The sequence below is a fragment of the Anomalospiza imberbis genome, chromosome 1, assembly GCF_031753505.1.
Source record: "Anomalospiza imberbis isolate Cuckoo-Finch-1a 21T00152 chromosome 1, ASM3175350v1, whole genome shotgun sequence".
Classification (NCBI taxonomy): domain Eukaryota; kingdom Metazoa; phylum Chordata; class Aves; order Passeriformes; family Viduidae; genus Anomalospiza; species Anomalospiza imberbis.
Window position 1 is genome coordinate 149654401 of NC_089681.1, and position 18383 is coordinate 149672783.

Sequence of the window (18383 nt, forward strand, 5' to 3'; positions counted from 1 at the left end):
GTAGTTGGAGAGGTGGTAATTCCATCCTCCAATCCACAGTCACCTCTAGAATTCTATAAATATCAAATACTCAAATAAAATGCTCTCTTTTTTGACCTTTGAACTTACCAAGCATTTGTGTACTTAACTTCGTGTCCAATAGCAACACCACCAAGGCACACACAATACCTGCCCCTTACTCCCAGCATTGTTGGTCAGGCTCCCAAAAGTAAAACCAACCTGGCTTCTAACCCAAAACCCACATGGGTGACAGTTTTCTGGCCACAGGCTACAGACAAATACAAAAGCAGAGTCAAAATAAAGGTGAATATGAATCCAGCTGCAGCCCAACCTCCAGCCTGGTGATGACACACAAGTGGGTATCTGCTGAAGTCAAAAATGTCTTGTGCCACTCTTCTGGGGGAGCAGGTGAGGACCTGCAAACAGATCCTTGTCCTCTCAGCTCCGGTGGCCGGGCGTTACCGGGGGTGTCACCTGCAGCCAGCAGCATTAACAGGGATGAGCAGCAGGTGCCAGAGTTATCCAACATTTATTGGCTACATAAATAAGAGACATTTACCAGGGACTTCACAAATTACTTTGGCAGAGCTGAAAACTGGGTGGGAACCCATCCTGCTTCACCAACGGGGATGCACCAAGAGTCTCAACCCCTGTTGCAGCGGGGTGTGGATCCTGCCCCCAGACAGCCACATAAATCAGAGATAAGGCCACTGAGAGTTACTCTAAAGTGCAAGAGAGACAGAGCTATTTCTGTGTCACAAACCCACCTTTCCCCCAAGGCACAGTGTTTCACACACTCCCAAAGTCTAATTCTCCAAGGAGTCTCCCATGGGCTTTCCCTCCACTCCCCAGCCCCAATCCCTGCCCGTCACCTGGGGTTTTTCTCCCTTGATTGCATTCAGCCGTGTGCTCACTCAGCCGTACAGCTGTGGGCTGTGCACACCAAAGGCAGCTGAGGAAAGGGATGGGTGGCTGGAGATGAGCAAGGGGTGGCCACAGCACGTTCTGTCCCTCAGCCATGGGCAGGAATGTGAGCTTAGACCTTTGTCCACGGCATGTAAAAAAACTGAGGTGGGGTTTGGCTTGAGTCCCAGGACACGTGTCACAGCAGGGTGGTCGTGGTGGCCACATCAGTCTCAGATCCAGCAGTGCAGGGCCCTAAAACCTCCAGCCACAGGGCCTGGAGAGTCTCCTAAAACCTCCAGCCACGGGGCCTGGAGAATCTCCTAAAACCTCCAGCCACGGGGCCTGGAGAGTCTCCTAAAACCTCCAGCCACGGGGCCTGGAGAGTCTCCTCTGGGAGGCATGGGCTGAGGGGGAGCCCAGTGCTGGTGCACCAAGCAGGGGGTGAAATCTCTGGGCCTGCACACTGTCAGAGGGTCAGAAAAAGAACGGGGATGGCTCTGGCGTGGAAGAAATGTGCCGGGAGCTGCCTCAGCATCCTGCCACGCCTGGGGTCACTGTGAAATGCCCACTGTGCCTGATGGAAAATCTTTCCTGCAGCAAGGGGGTGACCTGTGCCTTCCAGGTGACTTCTACGTGGATGAGCTACAGCAGTCCGATGGTCAGGAGGGTTTGGAGAGCCCTGGCCAGTGGCCGGCCTGGCAGCAGTGGCTGGAAGGGAGACGAGGCTTCAGGAGAAGCCTGTGGTGCCTCCCCTACTCCACCTTTGCCTTGTCACCCTTCTCCTCCTCCTGGATGGCCAGGACGCGCTCGCGCTCCTTGATCAGCTGCACGCCGCAGTACGTGATGAACCAGATGGACAAGGTGCTCACAGGGAAACCTAGAGCCGGGAGGAAGACGTGGTCATCCAGCTGTGGCTGCTCGCCTGACAGGGCCAGTCGTTCACCAGCACAGCTGCCTCTCAGGTGGGTTTGGGAGGTCCCACAAGGTCACGGTGGCTGGTGACGGTTTTCACCATAGATCCAGCCCTGCGGCTTCACCGAGAGAAGAGGGAAATCCTCAGGATTGGATTTTAGGTGAAGCTGTGCCTGAGCCCACCAAGGCACAGTGGGCTGAAGCTAAGCTGGGACATGCTGAAGGGGTTTTGAGCCCCTCTTACCCCCAAAAATCCTTCTGCTCCCCAAGTTCAGAAATCACGGTTGACTTTCTGCCCACTGAACCTGCCCACGTTTATCACTGCTCAACACTGTGACCTTCTGGAAACTTTGGGCCCCACTGATGCTGAGGATCAACCCCAGCCTTGTCCTGCACTTAGTGAGGACACAGTGTCCACCCAGGAAAATACATATTTTTGTCACCCACGTCAGCGACAGAGCCCGGAGCTCTCCCTCCTCATTGGAAGGGTCTGACGGTGTTTGCAATCACAAATCTGGTATCCACAGCAGAGGGGTGGATCCAGGGTTTGTTCCTGCTAAAACAGGAGCTCTGCAATGAATAATGCAACCAGCAAAAGCCAGCGAGCTCAGCGGGCAGGCACTCCTGGCACACCGAGTGTGACATTATCCATCCCGTAGAGGGCTGCAGGGCGCCGGCTCCTGATGGCTATTTATACCCTGGGCAGCTCAGGAAGACTTCAAACCAGTGCCACAATCCACTGATTAGAAATGTACAGGCTGCAGGATGAGGATTTGTACCTGCCACCTTCGGGATGATGCAGGAACGTCTGCTGGAGCAGAGGAAATGAGGCAGGAGGAGTCAATCCCTTTCTCCAGCAAGGGGACCATTTCACAGGCAGGGACTCGGCCCTGCTTGGTGAGGTGAATGTGACCTCTGCAGTGCTCCAGGGAGGCTAAACCAGGATCAGGCTGTGCCAGGAGCTGTACAAGCACACCTGGAAGGCAGCTGGTACCCCAGAACACTCAGTGGGGAGCGGAGTGGGGGCTAAGAAACCACTGCCTGCACTTTTCGCAGAAGAATTAAGGACATTTGGAGCAGCCAATTCACAAGCCAGTGGCCAGTTTGGATCCAAAAGGATTCCAAATCCCAGCCCTCAGCTCCCATACCAGTTAAGACAGGGGTGTCTCAGTGGGGAAGGCTGGCAGAGCCTTACCTATCACAAGGAGTCTCTTGGTCACCAGCAGTGCAAACTCCAGGCTGTTGAGGGCCAGGATGTTGTAGAGGACGATGGCCCAGAAGTTCACCGCCCCAAAAGCTGCCCTGATCCGCCGAGACATGGCCCCTGACAGCTTGGCCTGTGGAGGAGAGAGGAGCAGAGGGAAAAGGGTCTGTGAGGAAAAGGGGGTGACTGGTGCAACCCCAGCAAACTCCAACTGGGATCCCAGAGAGGAGGCAAAAATCAGAGCAGCTTTTAGTGCCTCTGGAATGAAGAAATAAAAGGACAAGGCAAAACTGCTCTGCTGGTTTAGGGACTCTGGGCTGGGTCCCATGGGTAGAGGGAAGATATTAGACACAGTTTCACAATAATTGTAGAATCACAGACACATGGAATGGTTTGGGTTGGAAGGGATCTTAAGGATCATCCATCCCACCCCCCACTTTGGGCAGGGACACCTTCCACAGTCCCAGGGTGATCCAAGCCCCATCCAAACTGGCCTTGGGCACTTCCAGGTATCCAGGGGCAGCCACAGCTTCTCTGAGCACCTGTGCCAGGGCCTGCCCATCCTCACAGGGAAGAATTCCTTCCCATGACCCCATCTAGCCCTGTCAGTTTAAATCCATTACTCCTTGTCCCATCCCTCCACATCCTTGTCACAAATCCTTCTCCAGCTCTTTCAGATCTTCTTTAAAATGAAATGGTTGAGTCCTGCTTTCTCCACCTCTTGCCTTGGGTAAGCCACTCCTCAAGGAAGAAGAATCTGTTGTATCCCGGGATTATTATTAGCCCTACATGCAAATCACTCCTGGCTCCTGGTAAAAATAGTTTCTTAGGAATTAAAAAAAAATAAAAAAATAAAAAAGAAAGAAGCTCAAAAACCAATGACAGCAGCAGAGTGGAATTGTCAGTGGCACATAATCTCCGGGATCAGCTGCTGTGAGTGGAGCAGGGAAGGAGTTTACAGCGCGGTGAGCCCCCAGGATACTCAGTGCTGGGCATTGTGGTGCCGCAGGGAAGGAGATTTCACTGCCTGTGAGAGCCTTAATCTGATTAGGAGCTCAACAGGGAGAGCAAACGGGAGGATTGCTCTCCACGGTTTTTATTCAAAATAGATCTTTAACTAATTTAGGACCTCCAGAATTTAAATTGGGAAAGAGAAATAAGGAACATGTGATAATTTATTTGTGGGGAATTTTGGAAGGAATTTGAGATGGGATTTTTGAATTGTTTTTGATGATGTGGATTATTTTGAAATATTTTTATATATGGTTTATATTTTATATATTTATTTATATTATATTTATATTTATTTCTATTTTATTTTGATTATGTGCTTTTTTAAAATACATTTTTATTTTTTATATTTATGTGCTTGATATATTTTATATTTATATTTAATTTTTATAGGTAGGAAGGGTGAATTTGGTTTATATTGTTATAGTATGATTTAGAAGGTTATAAGATTTTTAGTTATAGGATTTTTTAAGGAGGTTTTAATTAATAAAATACTGTTAATAAGGATATTTACATTTTTGATTTAATTTTAAAATATTTTGTTTTATGGGTTCATGTTATAGTGTAAGTTTTTTTAGTAAATTATGTTATGATACATAAATTTATAGTATTGTATTTTAATTTTTTATTAATTTTTTTACATATTTTAAATTTTATATTTTAAAACTTCAAAATTTTAAAATTTAGTTTAACGTGGTTTTGTTTCAAATTATAAATTTATATTTTTGGTTTTAGTATTTAAGGTTGGATTTTTTTTTTAGAAGGTTTTAAATCAAATCTTGTGTTTAATTCTAAGCTTGGGTTTACAGGTTTAAAGTTCTGAGAGTTTCTTGCATTTCAAATTCCAACAGGAACATAATTGTTTCCAGAGTGGAAGTTTTAAAGATCTTTTTCCAGTATGTCCCTGAGACACCTTGGTCCCAAACAGAGACAGGGCATGAAGCTTTGGAGTGTTTTAAAAATAATTTGTTCTAACATACAAATTCTTGGTTAAAAAAAAAAAAAATCAGATCAAAACCACTGAGAATGCCAAGATGCTCTGTGGAACAAGAAGAACAAATTAATCCCATAAGGAAATGTAGAAACATTTCCCCATAGGATCATAGAATCTGGGTATTCCCCATAGAATATCCCCCTACGCGTAGACGTATTCCCAGGGACAGACCTCATATTTTGTGTCCATCTGTGGCACTTTGATGCCTCACTGGAGATGCATTCCTGCTTCTCTTGGACCTCTGGTTTCCCTCTGGAATTTCCACCCCAATCTAAATTCCTTGCAAAGCAGCACAGGGGCAGGAGTTTCTTTGCTCTGGGTGGGTGACAAAGTGCCTGAAATGAAGGGACACAGAGCACCAGGACTGTCCTTCCCCTGCACAGCTCAGTAGCTGACCCCAGGGATTGTCCAGGGATGTCACCATCCCCGGGAATGTTCAAAAAAATCTGTGTGGATACAGCACTTAAGGATTATTTAGTGGTGGACATGGTGCTGCTGCTGGCTAGACAGCTGGACTTGCTGGTCTTTGCCAGCCTTTATGATTCCATGATTTTAAAGGCCACAGGAAAGACCTTCAGGTCTCCAGGACCAAGGCGAGGCCATGGAGCCCCCATGGCATTCTCAGGGATTCTGCTCTTCCACTGTTGGAGTCCAGGACATCCCTCTGGCTGCCCTGGCTGTCTCGAGACCCTGGCAGAGGTCTCGGAAACCCTGGCATGAAGTCAAAAACACCTGTGACTTCCATTTTAGCCTGTGGAAAAAGCTGCCAACTTTGTATGAGGAATTACAAGCCACAAGGGTTTTACTAGTGTGATATTTGAATTAACATAGGGTGGAAAAGTAGAAATTTGGGGTTTTTTAGAATATAATTCAGGGGGTCAAGATGGAGGAATTTGGGTGTATCCTAGCCTTCTTCTTCTTGTCCTCCATGTCTTGGTGTGATGGTGACACTTTTCTATTGGTTTAAGGTAGAGATTCACAGTCTAACATGGGTGATAGGAATTGGTAATAAATTATAAACATACACATGTAGTTTTGAGTACATAAGGTGGGAGCCGCCCAAGGCTCGGGGGCAGAATGCCATGGCCTCCTTGCTAGCCAGAGCTTGGCAGGTCAGAGAAAGAATGTTATAGATAAGAAGAAAAAAACAACCTTGAAAGCGCAATCGGACGCATTCCAGACTCCTCCTTTGGCTGCGTCGGGCTAGGGAAGCAAAGACTCTTTACGATCTCTTGGGGTCATCCAGACCTTCAGAACCTCGAGAGAAATTGTCAACTGGCGTCCCACTGGGTGGGCTGGCACGAGTCCAAGTGGGCATGAGCTCAAAAGACCCGAGGCAGGGCCCTCAGAACACCAGCCAGAGAGAACATCAGACATCGACATTCCGCCTCAACCAAAAATCCGACTCCTACAAACCAGCGTGAGCGCCCTCCAGGCACAGATATTTCCCAGCACCACAGCCCCCTTGACCTCTCCCCATCCCCTCTGCAGCCCAGCTCCTCACCTCCAGCTTGGCAAAGGGCCCCAGCTGGAAGAACTTCTGCACCCAGAGCTCAAAGTTGAGGCCGAAGCAGTTGACGAGGGACCAGATGTAAACGACCTGGCAGGGCCCCAGCCACAGCGTGGTGATGGCAAAGGTGGTGATGCTGGCCACCAGCTCCTTCAGGATATTGTCATGGTTCTCTCCAATGTGGTCATACACATACCTAAAAGCCAGGGAAGGTGGTTGGTGCTCCCTGTAGTGCAGGAGACCCCTCTGGGGTTTCTTTTCCCAAGCTCCTCACAGACAGTTCAGCTCAGAGCATCCCACTAAATCAGGAAGGATGTTCTGTCAATAAACTGATTTGTGCTGTGCCCCAACCACTTGGGACTTGTGTTCCTACAAACTTATAAATTCTCAAGGACAAAATATCCACCTTTCTCCCTCTGGCAGGTAAAACTTGGGGTCTCTAGTGCTGGAGGGTCTCTCAGACTTGCTGGTGCTCAGCATTTCATCACAAAGCAGCCACCTCCCCCCTCAGCAGAGGTTTGCTGGTGTGAACTCATGGATGAAGGGAGGTGAAGAGAGGAAGATGCAGATGGAGCTGCAGTACTCAGTTCCCCTTTCCTCCTGGAGAAATGTTAAGCTGGCTCTTCCTCCTCTGAGGGAACCCTAAACCCACCAGACTTAAAGGGATTTTGGGACAGCATTCTTTTATTCCCAGCTTTGGAGGAGGGGGCTGTTCTTTGTGCAATTAATTCAATGGGTTTGGGGCTAAACAGAGCAAATAGTGGGATTTATCCAGAAGAGAGAACACCCTAGGCTTGGGATGAACAGCATGCGATGCTTCATTGCTCTGGGATGAGAGGGAAGACACTGAACCAGACTAGAGATGGTCGACTGGACACTTACTTGCACAGCCAGTCATTAATCCCTCTGTCAAAATGCCTAAAAATAAGATGATAAGAACATGTTAAAACACACAATGGCAATAAAAACCTGTTGAAACAGAGAAAACACCCCATCCCCTGGCAAGGCATATCTTGGACCTTGCTCACAGAAATCCTCCAGGCTCCTTCCTTGGACAGATGCTACTAGAGACATGGTTTAAATTTTCTCCTTATCTATTTCTCCCCACCTAAGAATATTTCCCTGGGTTCTGGCCAGGTCTAGACTGTGGTTTCAGGTGGTCTCCAACTCACAGACCAGCTGCCCAGGACAGCCCAGGTGTCCCCCCTCCCTGCAGGTCCTGTCCAGCTCAAACACTCCTCATTCATGCTCGCGGGGGGGCACTCACGTTTCGGCAAAGATGTAGAGCATGGTGATGCATTTTGGGGGCTGGGGTGGGTCCAGATGGTCCAGTCTGGCGATGGTGTTGATGACCCCAAACATGACAGCAGCCTTCACCCAGTCATAGACCAGATTGGAGTAGGCCAGGCCAGCTGGAGCAAAAATGGGAGTCAAACGGGGGAAAAGGAACTCTGAATGCATCAGGATTTCTGCAGAGCAAATCTTTTAAAAATAAGTTTTTTAAGAGGCTTGAACCAAAGGACAATTTCTTCTTGGGGTCTTGGGGAGCAAACTGCTTATTGGCCTTAGTAGTCCAAGAAATTATGTTTGTACAGTAATTTATGCCATCATTGTCCCTTCCCTCTGCAGCTTGTTAAGCAGTTCTGCCTTCTGAGGTTTTATTGGCACCTCCATCAAAATTCCCCCCCACCCCAGCTCCCCCTGGCCATGGATGTAACATCCATGTTCCAGCAGAGCCAGGGTCAGAACCTCTGACTTAAAGAGGTGTCTGACACTGGGAAACAAACCCTGCAGGGACAGCTACTAAAAATTTCAAATGACTCTGCAAAGAGCTGCTGAAATGCCCCCATCTTGGTGGGATCCAGCTCCCAGATTAAGGGATGCTCCCACCGTGGTCAGTACAGCCAGAAGAGCTCTGCTCCCTCTGGAGTAACATGGGATCCATCTAGCCAGGGTTCTTGGGACACCTAAATCCATGTTAGTGCCACTCCAGCTGCATTAGGATTTTATCCTGGCCTCGAGCTGCCACTCTGGAGAGACACGAGGCTCCTCCAGCCCCTGCTTGGCCTCTGCTGTGTGGTGGTGTAAGAAATGCTGCCATCAGACATGGATTTGATCATCTGGAACCCTCCATCCAGCTGCCAGCTGAAGGCCAGTGCTGCTTCCATCACTTATCCTGGGAATTTTCCTTCTGGAGGTCTCTAGCCCACCTTTAGGTAGAGATTACGTTGCCCTGGACATTGCCTATTTAGGTGTTGAATGGGCTCTTTTAGGACAATCCATACCCTCTCTGGGCACCTCTTCCAGTGTTTGACCACTCTATGGACAACTTTCCTTACATGAAATCAGGCTTTGCATTGCTGGGTGTGGCTTGCTGTGTCCTGCTGATTTTTTAGAGGTGCTGAGTTCCCTTCCAGTCGAAATGGTAACAAAAATATCTTGGTGCTCAGCTTCCTAAACCCCAGACTAAACAATTTACACTGTGGAAAGGTCAGACCACCACCATGGCTGCCCAACCCCAGCTCTGTGCGTGGCCAGCATGAGGATGAGGGGTTTATACTCAAACCTGTCCAACACAGGCATTCTCAAAGCCTCTCAAGGGGGGTGCATGGAGATCTGGATCACTCACCACTGCCTTGGAGCTGATTACAGGGGTGAACGTGCCCAGGCACGGCCACTCACCCAAGGACCAGTCCGAGAGGCGGTTCACGAACTTCAGGTCAGAAGGGAGGGTGAGGATGTAGAAGAAGTGGAAGAAGATGTCCACAGCCACGATGGCCCCCACGTGGAGCAGGGCATTGACACGGATGCTCTTCATCTCGTCGTCCTTGCGCCTCAGCTCTCGTGTGCTCACCTGCAGGGAGGGACAAACCAGGGTGGGGCTGAGCCCAGGGACAGGACGGGCATTGTTCCTTCATCCAGAAGGATGGTCAAGGTCCAAGGTCATCATTGTCCTTTACAGGTCACTCCATGGACTATGTGGCCCAAATTTCCACTGATTAAGGAAGACCCAAGGGCTGGCTCAGGTGAGCACATCCACAAGGAGCAGAACACGTCCCACCCACAGCAGTGCTGAGGAAAGCATGGATGTCTCTACTGCATCACCCTGCTGTTCCCAGGAGTTTCCCAGCAGAGCAGGCATGTGGTCAGACAAAGGCCTGGCTGTACTCAGGGACTCCAGGTGGGGTGAAATCCATTCTGACCAGGGAGCTCCCAGAATTTCATGTTCTTTCTGCAGTGATGTGCTCAGAAAATCAACTTTGCTTAAGGACAACCCTTTCCAAAAGACACTAAGAGGGAGCAAATTCTTGCACCCATCACATCTCCAGGATGGATTGTAGGGTTGGAATCCCAACCTGACAGCTCTGCCAAGGCCTGGTGTATTTTTGCCCAGGGTCATCTGGGAGGAAAAGGAGGACTGATGATGTCTGCGTCTTCTGCTGCAGACTCCTGCTGTAAATGAGAGGGAGACTTTCTCGAGGGGCCATCCTGAGTTGGTGAGACCTGATTGATGGGGATTTCACCTCTGCTGTTTCCTGCACAAACAGGGTCTGGGGTTTGCCTCCAGGAGCTGTCACATCTCTGCTCATTGTCATATGAACATGACCAGAGTGAGCTCTCAGGATTACACGGGGCAGAGAGATGTCCTTGCTTCCCCGCGTCGCCGTAAAATTGCTGCTGTATTCAAAATCCTCTTATGTTTATTACTTCCCCTTTATTCCCTGTGAGAGGTGGGAGCTCTCCCTGCATAATCCACAGGCTGCTGCACCAGCCCTGTTGTCAAATCCAGATGATTCCTGAGAATTAAAGCCTTTGCCAGATTTTTTTTGTGTCTGTTAAGTACCAGGTGCTTTGAGGATACAAAGAGGTCGCTGGACCCTGAGCTGAGGGAGGACAGGGTCTGGCATGGAGACGTGTGGGGGGACACAGAACCCTCCTTCCATGGAATCACAAAATGGTTTAGGCTGGAAAAATCCATTAGGGTCATTGAGTCCAACCATTAACCCAGCACTGCCAAGCCCATCACTAAACCCTGTCCCCAAGTGCCACATCTACACATCTTTGAAATACCTCCGGGGATGGTGACTCTACCACTGCCCTGGAGAGCCTGCTCCAATGCTTAACAACCATTTCCTTGAAGAAATTATTCCTATTATCCTGTCTAAATCTCCCCTGGTGTAACTCGAGGTGGTTTTCCTCTCATCCTCACATCTGTGTGTGGTGCCAGCACTTGGCTGCCACCCCCTCGGGATTAGGGCTGTGTCACCGACACTCCCGACCCTAGAGAAGGGGATTTGCTCCCTTGATCTCAGTGAGAAAGGTGCTTCTCCACCCAAACTCGGCTGGCCAAGCCCCAGTACAGATGAGTTCCCATCTCACATAGGGATGCAAGAGCTCCACCAGGATGTAGGACCAGTAGGATCCAAAGGGACAGATCTGATCTCTAACGGGGCCATACATCCCACTCTGAGGAAGGGTTCTATCTGCCTCCCGCTCTAATTGCTCTTGGGCAATTAAGAATTCACCTCTGCAGCCAGCCGCAGCTCCAGTAGTGCAGGGGGGATGTAGCCAGGAGATGGCAGTGGTGGCCAGGCCAAGCCAGGACCCCTGGCCAGGGCAGGGGAAAGGGGCTGGGGACTTAATCCTTGTGCCTTTGGGGTCTGAAGCAGCAGAGAGGGGAATTGCTCATTAAATGGCTTTAGACATCCTGGTTTGGAGTTGTGCCAAGGAGCAGGAAATAAAACTCCCCCTGGATGCAGCTCTGCAGGAGCAGTGGGAGTTCAGGTGTTGGAGACATGAGGAGTTTCATGTCCCCATTTTTAGGTACCTGGCTGCATCCTTAATGGGGACACCAGAGCTGACCTTATGATCTTCAGGGTCCGATGCTCTAAAAATAATTTTTAATATGTCCACTAAGACCTGAGGGCTCTTGTTCCTTTTAAGAGGCATCATGAAGTTGTTAATTCCACGGGTGAAGACCATGCATGGAGTAGGACTGGGATCATGGCTCATCCGGGGGAAAACATCCCAGTGCAAACCCTTTCTTAGGCAACCAAAACCAGCCCCATATGTGACAGAAGATGCTGGGTCTTTGGTCTTCTCCTCACCATGAGGCTCTGGCGGCTCTCCCCTGCCCTGGGCTGGTTTTTCTTCTGAACCCACAAATGTTTTTCCAAATCATTCTTGTACCCAGGCATTAATTTGTGTCCAAAATCTCAGTGTAGCTGTTCTTTTGCAAAAGGAACCAGGGGTGATGGTGGGAATCCTCCACAACATCACTGCTGACCAAACACCTCCCTTTGCCAGCATCACCAGTTTTCTTTGGTGGCCAAGGCTGACCCTTGGTGCAGGAGAAGGTTGAGATGGGAACACAGCACTGCTGGTTTCCTTGATCTTGGACTGTGGAGCTGCTCCAGAGGTCCCAGCACAGGCTTCTGCTGATGTTTTCCAGTTCTGTTTGAAGTCTGCTCATCCAAAAGCTCCCTTGGTTGTGTGGAACAGGCAAAGACTTGGGGCATCAGGGAATTTCATGGAGCCCCTGATTGCTGGAGCTCAGCCTTCTACCCAATCTTATTTGTTTGCTGAGAAATAACTTGATCTAAAGACACACAAGCCATCCCTGGAAGCTCCTGCTCCCTGGGTGAAGCAGCTGGATAGAAATGAGAGACAGAAATGTCCTTGCTGTCACAGCATGCAGAGATCCCATGGGTGGGCTCTACATGTGTGGCCCTCACCGTGAAAGTGCTGGAATGACAACACAAGGAAACTGAGGCACCGAGCAGTGCAGATGCCCAGGGAGCAAGGACATCACAGCAAAATCTTCCATTGTGAATTAGTCAGTGAAAATGGCAAAAAAAAAAAAAAAAAAAACCAAAAAAAAAAAACCAAAAAAAAAAAAAAAGAAGGTAAAAATCCAGTTTATGCCCTTCCCCACAAAAATGCACAACCACAGACTAGAGGTGACCGACCACAAGAAGTTCTACAACTTTTGCATCTTCGCTGTGGCAAAAGTTGGGGTTTTTGTACACATTGACCCCAAGCAAATAAATTCTGGGGAGAAATCCTGCTCCAGCCCAGCCTCAGGATCACTCACCTGGGCGTGGAACTGGTCAAACGTCATGACAGGCCCGAAGAAGAAGAATGGGAGGTAGAAGTTGTACTTGAGGAGGTCGAAGATGGAGTAGATGCCCTCTTTCTTCTCAGAGCTCTCGAGGGCAAAGCTCACGCAGCGCATGATGGTGAAGGTGCACCCTCCGTAGAAAAGGACATCTTGGAGATCAAAAGCTCCCGTCACAAACCCACTCTGGGCAAGAAACAGAGAGTTACCACCAGGAACGTGGTGTCACTTCTGTGCTGCCTCGCTTTGTGGGAGACACCACTCCTGCGGTAGCAGAGAATTGTGTGGGTTGGGGGGATCTTAAAGCCCAGCCAGTCCCACCCTTGCCATGGGCAGGGCCACCTTCCACTATCCCAGGTTGCTCCATGCCCCGTCCAACCTGGCTTTGGGCACTGCCAGGGATCCAGGGGCAGCCACACTGCTCTGGGCACCTTGTGCCAGGGCCCCTTTTCCCCCCTCACAGTGAGGAATTTTTTCCTAACATCTCCTCTAACCCTGACCTCTGCCAGTTTAGTTTTCAGTTCAAGGAAAAATCTCTAATTATGCTCTGACACAAATTGTCTCCGAAGTTAATGAGCTGGAAAGAGAAAACTGGGGCTCGATTTCCCAGCTGGCTCCTGCAGCTCAGAGCAGTCAGGAAGTGGTAGATCCTCTTGGCCACGTCACCAAGCAGCTGTTGGTCGCACAGCTTTGGTTTGGGTGGCAATGTCACCCTGTCACAGGTGTCCCCACAGAGTAAAGCAGAGCCAGCACAGGGTTGATGGAGAGGGAGGGAACACATCTTTGGAGGCAGGGAGAGACAGCAATGTCTTGCTGAGAGACTGAATATTTTGATAAAGTCCTTCCTGGGCTTCTCTCCACCCACCAGTGAGATTAAGTCTTAGCTAGGCTGTGACCTAAGAGATGAGCATCCCTGAATCCATCTCAGCTCTGCGTTATAGCTGGGGAAACTGAGGCACGGGGCAGCAACAGGCTGACAAATTGCTGCCTGAGCAGCAAGAAGGACTCAGATGTCTTTTGTTCTGGAACAGCATGAAGCCACCAAAACATGACATAAGAACTGTGGGATTATTCCTGAGCTCACACCTCAGCAGTCCCTTCCCTCTAAAATGCTGTGAGAGCTCTGATGCAGCCAGGAGAAGTGGCCAGGGCCTGGGGCTGCCCCAGGAGCCCTCCCTGGGGATTACCCCGAGGAGATGGACACCAGTGGGCTGGAAATGAGGCAGACACAAGGCCAGGACAGCACCCACCTGCCACGAGCCAAAGGGCTCCACCTTGAAGGAGGCGAGGCAGCAGAGCCCGGCCACGTAGCAGAGCCACTTCTGCTTGGCCAGGGCCACCGAGTAGAGGAGCAGGCAGTGGGAGAGGATGATCATCAGGTAGACCAGCCCCATGCTGCCCAGCACAGCCAGGACCCCATAGATCATGTACATCACAGCCCGGTGCTGGGGAGAGAGCGGCCGTGGTCAGCGCGGTGACAGCCTCAACCCCAGAACATCCCCCAAAACCCCTTCCACAGACCCCAGACCACCCCTGGTGCTCTCAAATCCATGCCACCACACCCCTGCTCACCTGTGGCACAGTCATGGAGCAGATCTTGCCGAAGAGGACGTGTCCTGAGAGGGCGAAGATGATGATGTTCCTGAACGAGGTGAACCACATCACCCACTCAAAATCAGCCACATCCTGCAGGAGCAGCACCAGGCACTTTACTGCCTCCAGCCCCACAACTTTTAGAGCTTTTGCTTCCCATTTTCCACCCAAGGGCTCCCAAGCACTTTAGCTCAGACATAAAAGCCCAGGAGGGACATGCAGAGGTCGCTCGTCCCACAGCACACGAAGTGAAGCATCCACAGCCCTGCTGTGATGCCTCAGGTTTTAGCTCTTATATTTTTCAGATTCTGTGCTGCTTTGGTGTGCTGTTCTGAGCTTCGTATCAGGGGATGGTGAGCTCTCTGCACAGAGCAGGGAGACAAAACAATTCCTTCTCCAGCTGGGCACCAAGGACAGATGATCCAAATCTCAGGCCCAAGAGCACAAACAACGTGGGCTGGAGAGAGAAAAACAAGCAGGATGGGACTGCATGGGCTAAAGCTGGAATTGGACAATGAACTCCAATGTGCCAATGGAGCAGAGCTGATCACAGTGAGAGCCCCCGGGAGCGCTCGTGCATTTTGGGACCATTTTGGTTCATCTTGGGTGCAGCCCTGGCTGGGCTCTTGTGCTGCCCAAGGTGGATCCATGGAGGAGATCCTTTTAATAAATCCCTGCTTTATTCTTTAGCTCTGTCCAGCCTCTGTTCCAGGTCAGCCTTCACAAGGCATCAGCAGGGCTGGTATTTTCCCCACTACTTTAGGGAGGAAAATACAAGTCAGGTGGACTTTGCAAAAGTGTGTCAGCAGCAGAAAAACCAGCTCTGTTTCTCCACTGACCAGGTTGTCTGTAGCTAGAAAAGCCCAAGCCCTTCCTCACTCACCATCTTCCTGCCAAAGTAGTGCCAGCCTGGCTTTATGCCATCCCGAAAGGCCTTTCTGTTCATGCTGTCTGCAAAAGAATCAGAGTTACAGCGAGAGAAACAGCTCTGGGAAACAGGATCCAGGCTCAAGCCAGGCCCAGAACCTTCATCGTTGTGATAATGAGCCATCAGGGCTCAAATACCCCATCCCAAAAGTGCAGTGGACAACCAAAAGAGTCAGCGACAGCAGGTTTCTGCAGGAATTTTCAGCAAAGCCTTTTTCTCATTACACATTCCCTGTCTGATCCCATAAAGTTTTTGGGTTTGTGGACTTCCAAACAAAAACAAAACCAACCAACCAAACAAACCAAAAACCACCAAACCCACAAAAAACTCCAAACCAAAACGCACAAAAAACCCCCCAGACAAACAAACAAGGGAATCAGCCCTGCGTGGGCAGGGTGGTGGTGGCCACCTGGTGTGGCACTACCTGGGGACCTGTGACATCCCACAGCCTCTTGCCATGAGCAGTGGAGATAGAGACAAAGAGACAACCAGGCAAAAAATCCCTTTAAAAAGGAATTCCAAGCTGTTTTCTGCAACAGTTGAAGCCGGGGATCTGCCGCTGGTATCAACAGCTGCAAAAGCAGGCACCTGACACCCACCCCCGCTCCCAGGGGATGCGGTGGCAGCGTTACCTCTGGATGCCTCCAAGATGCCGCTGCCGCTGTAGAGCACGGCACAGGTCACCACGAGGGCATAAAACCCCAGCTCGTAGCTGGGGAGCATCGCCTTAACCCCCATGGTGGGAGGTCACAGCCCCAGCCGGCACGGGGGAGGGATCCACACCTGGGAAAGAGGAGAGGGAGGAAAACCGGGGATGAGAGCTCAACTGCCCTCCTGTCCCTCAAACACCCTAAATCCCTGCTGCTGCTCCTCCCCAGCTCTGCTTTGTGGGCTTGGCTGAAGGCTGAAGGGAAGGAGAAGAGGGTCACACCTGGGGCTGAGCCCCGGGGCACAGCTCAGGTGCACAGAGGTTCCTGCAAGCCCCACCCGGGAGCCAGGATTTGGGGCCAGGTGCTCCTGATGAGCGGCTCTTCCCCTCTCTCCCGAAGTTCAGAGCTGCTCCAGGATGGGCTTCCTCCAGCGTGTCTCTGATGTCCCCACCTCTAATTCCTAGCTGGATCCGTGGAGGGGATCCAGGATGGAGCATGGTGACACCACTGGTGGAGGGGACGTTATGGCTTTCTCCACCTCCACGCTCACCTTGCCCAACCTCCTGCTCCTGGGGGGGCCCCCGAATCCCCGTGATCCCAAATTTCCTCTGCCAGGAGCCTTTAGGACCGCGCAGACACGGCTGAGCCCCCCGGCGGCATCCGCAGAGCGCGGAGGCGACACCCAGCCCCGCAATTAGCCCTAGAGCTAATTACTCCCGCCGAGGTTAATTAACCTCGGCGCGACGTGCCCTGCAGCTCCGCAGCCTCCCCGACCGAGCGGCCGGCAGCTGCCAAGAGGCGGCTCAGGGCTGGAGCAGGAGGGATGCGGGGGACAGGGACAGGGACAGGGACAGCCCCGGTGCTGGCACCGCCCGCCACCATCCCTGAGAGCGCTGAAGGGATCAGGGCGTAAAAGGCGCCGCGGTCACCCCCTGCTCTGGCATCCGCGTTGCAAAGCTTCTGCGGTCATTTGAATCACTCCATATAAAAATTAAATTCATGTTAAAATTACCGTTTTCATTTTAAGCGTTTGTTTTTTTGTTTGGTCGCCGAGGTTTTTAAGTGGGGGGTGGAGGAGTTCCTTGGCAGCGATGCGGGGTGACCCCATCTCCCCACGGCGTGGACCAAACGCGTTCCCCGGGGGGAAATTCGGGTTCATCCCGGGCGGAATTTCGGGTTCATGCGGGGGGGGATTTCGGGTTCATCCCGGGCAGAATTTCAGGTTCATCCGGGGGGAATTTCGGGTTCATCCCGGGGGGAAATTCGGTTCATCCCGGGGGGATTTCGGGTTCATGCGGGGGTGGATTTCGGGTTCATCCGGGGGGGAATTTCGGGTTCATCCGGGGGGGGATTTCGGGTTCATCCCGGGCAGAATTTCAGGTTCATCCCAGGGGGATTTCGGGTTCATCCGGGCGGAATTTCGGGTTCATCCCGGGGGAAATTCGGGTTCATCCGGGCGGAATTTCGGGGGTCGCCCCGCGGTCACTCCCGGTGCGGGGCCGCTGCGGGCGGGCGCTGCCACCGCGCTGCGGTGCCCCTGCGGCGGGAGGGCGCGCACGGAGGTGCCTGTAAAAAGCTTTTCTTCCTCCTTTCCACGCTTTCCAAAGCTTCTTTTAATTTTTTTTTTTTTTTTTAATTATTATTCCTTCTTTGGCGAGGGAGCGGGCGAGGCCACCCCGCAAAGGAGCGGGCGGCAGGCGGTGACCAGCCCTGCGGGGGGCGAGGGGGCTGGCGGGGACCCCTCGGACACTTTTAACTCCTGATCGCTCCCGGGCTGCCCGGGGAGGCTCGGGGGGTCCCAGCTGAACCCCCCGCAGCTCGGAGCGGCCGCAGCATCCTCACCATCCTCATCCCCCCGCTCCCCTCCCCGGACCCCGGCCGGGCGCTGGGGACACGCAGAGGTGACGGAGAGCCCCGGAGGTGCGGGAGCAGCGTGTCACCACCCGCAGCGTGGCCCCCCCGAGCCCCGCATCGCTCCCCGCTACTGACCTTGAGCCCCGGGGCCGCGGGGGGAGGCGGGCGAGGGTCGGGGATCCAGCGTCCGGCAGCGCGATGGGGACAGGAGGGGGACAAGGGAGAGGGGGCAGCTACCGAGGCTTTGGGGGCCGCTGATTTGCCCTACAGCATCTCCCAGGCCGGCTTGGGACGGGGGTATTTTTGGGCTGCCGTCCCCCACCTTGCCCCTGGAGGAAGTTTGGCTGGGAGTGGAGCGGAGCAGGCGGGAGGTATTTTTATTTTAGAGCAGCACTGCAGAGGGGGGTGGCTCGGGAGCTGTCTGTCACGGCAGCTGCTGAGAGGACCCGTGCTGGCTGCCAAAGCTCACCCCGAGCCAGGGGAGCCGGCCCTGGGAGCCCCGGGGCACGGCAGCCGCAGGCAGGGACCGGCTCCATCCCAGGAGGGGGGTTTGGGTCCCCGCTTTTAGCCCTGCAAGGGAGGGGGTTGCCCCCATCACCTTGTTCCAAAGGAAGATATCATTGCGTGGGGATGGGGAAACTGAGGCACGGAGCCAAAGGGAAGTGTCGTTCCTACTCAGCTTGGGCAGTGTTTAAATCTAAGT

The 18383-nt window shown here is 51.9% G+C and overlaps 1 protein-coding gene across 2 annotated transcripts; it reads right to left on the reverse strand.

The window, feature by feature from the left end:
• Nucleotides 1–510: 510 nt before the first annotated feature.
• On the reverse strand, nucleotides 511–17955 carry HHATL (hedgehog acyltransferase like). 2 transcript variants are annotated; one of them, XM_068175999.1, is made up of 13 exons: nucleotides 17816–17955; nucleotides 15809–15959; nucleotides 15132–15199; nucleotides 14228–14341; nucleotides 13906–14100; nucleotides 12632–12841; nucleotides 9220–9391; nucleotides 7805–7949; nucleotides 7420–7455; nucleotides 6532–6733; nucleotides 3014–3155; nucleotides 1268–1783; nucleotides 511–1165 (listed from the first exon to the last, which is right to left on the reverse strand). In XM_068175999.1, the coding sequence occupies exons 2-12, from the start codon at nucleotides 15912–15914 to the stop codon at nucleotides 1659–1661; spliced, it is 1515 nt and encodes a 504-aa protein (XP_068032100.1). In that variant the 5' UTR covers nucleotides 15915–15959; nucleotides 17816–17955; the 3' UTR covers nucleotides 511–1165; nucleotides 1268–1658. The 2 variants fall into 2 exon arrangements, with proteins under 2 accessions (XP_068032100.1, XP_068032105.1); XM_068176004.1 differs by lacking the exon at nucleotides 17816–17955 and having other exon boundaries at nucleotides 15132–15195; nucleotides 15809–15936.
• Nucleotides 17956–18383: the final 428 nt, after the last annotated feature.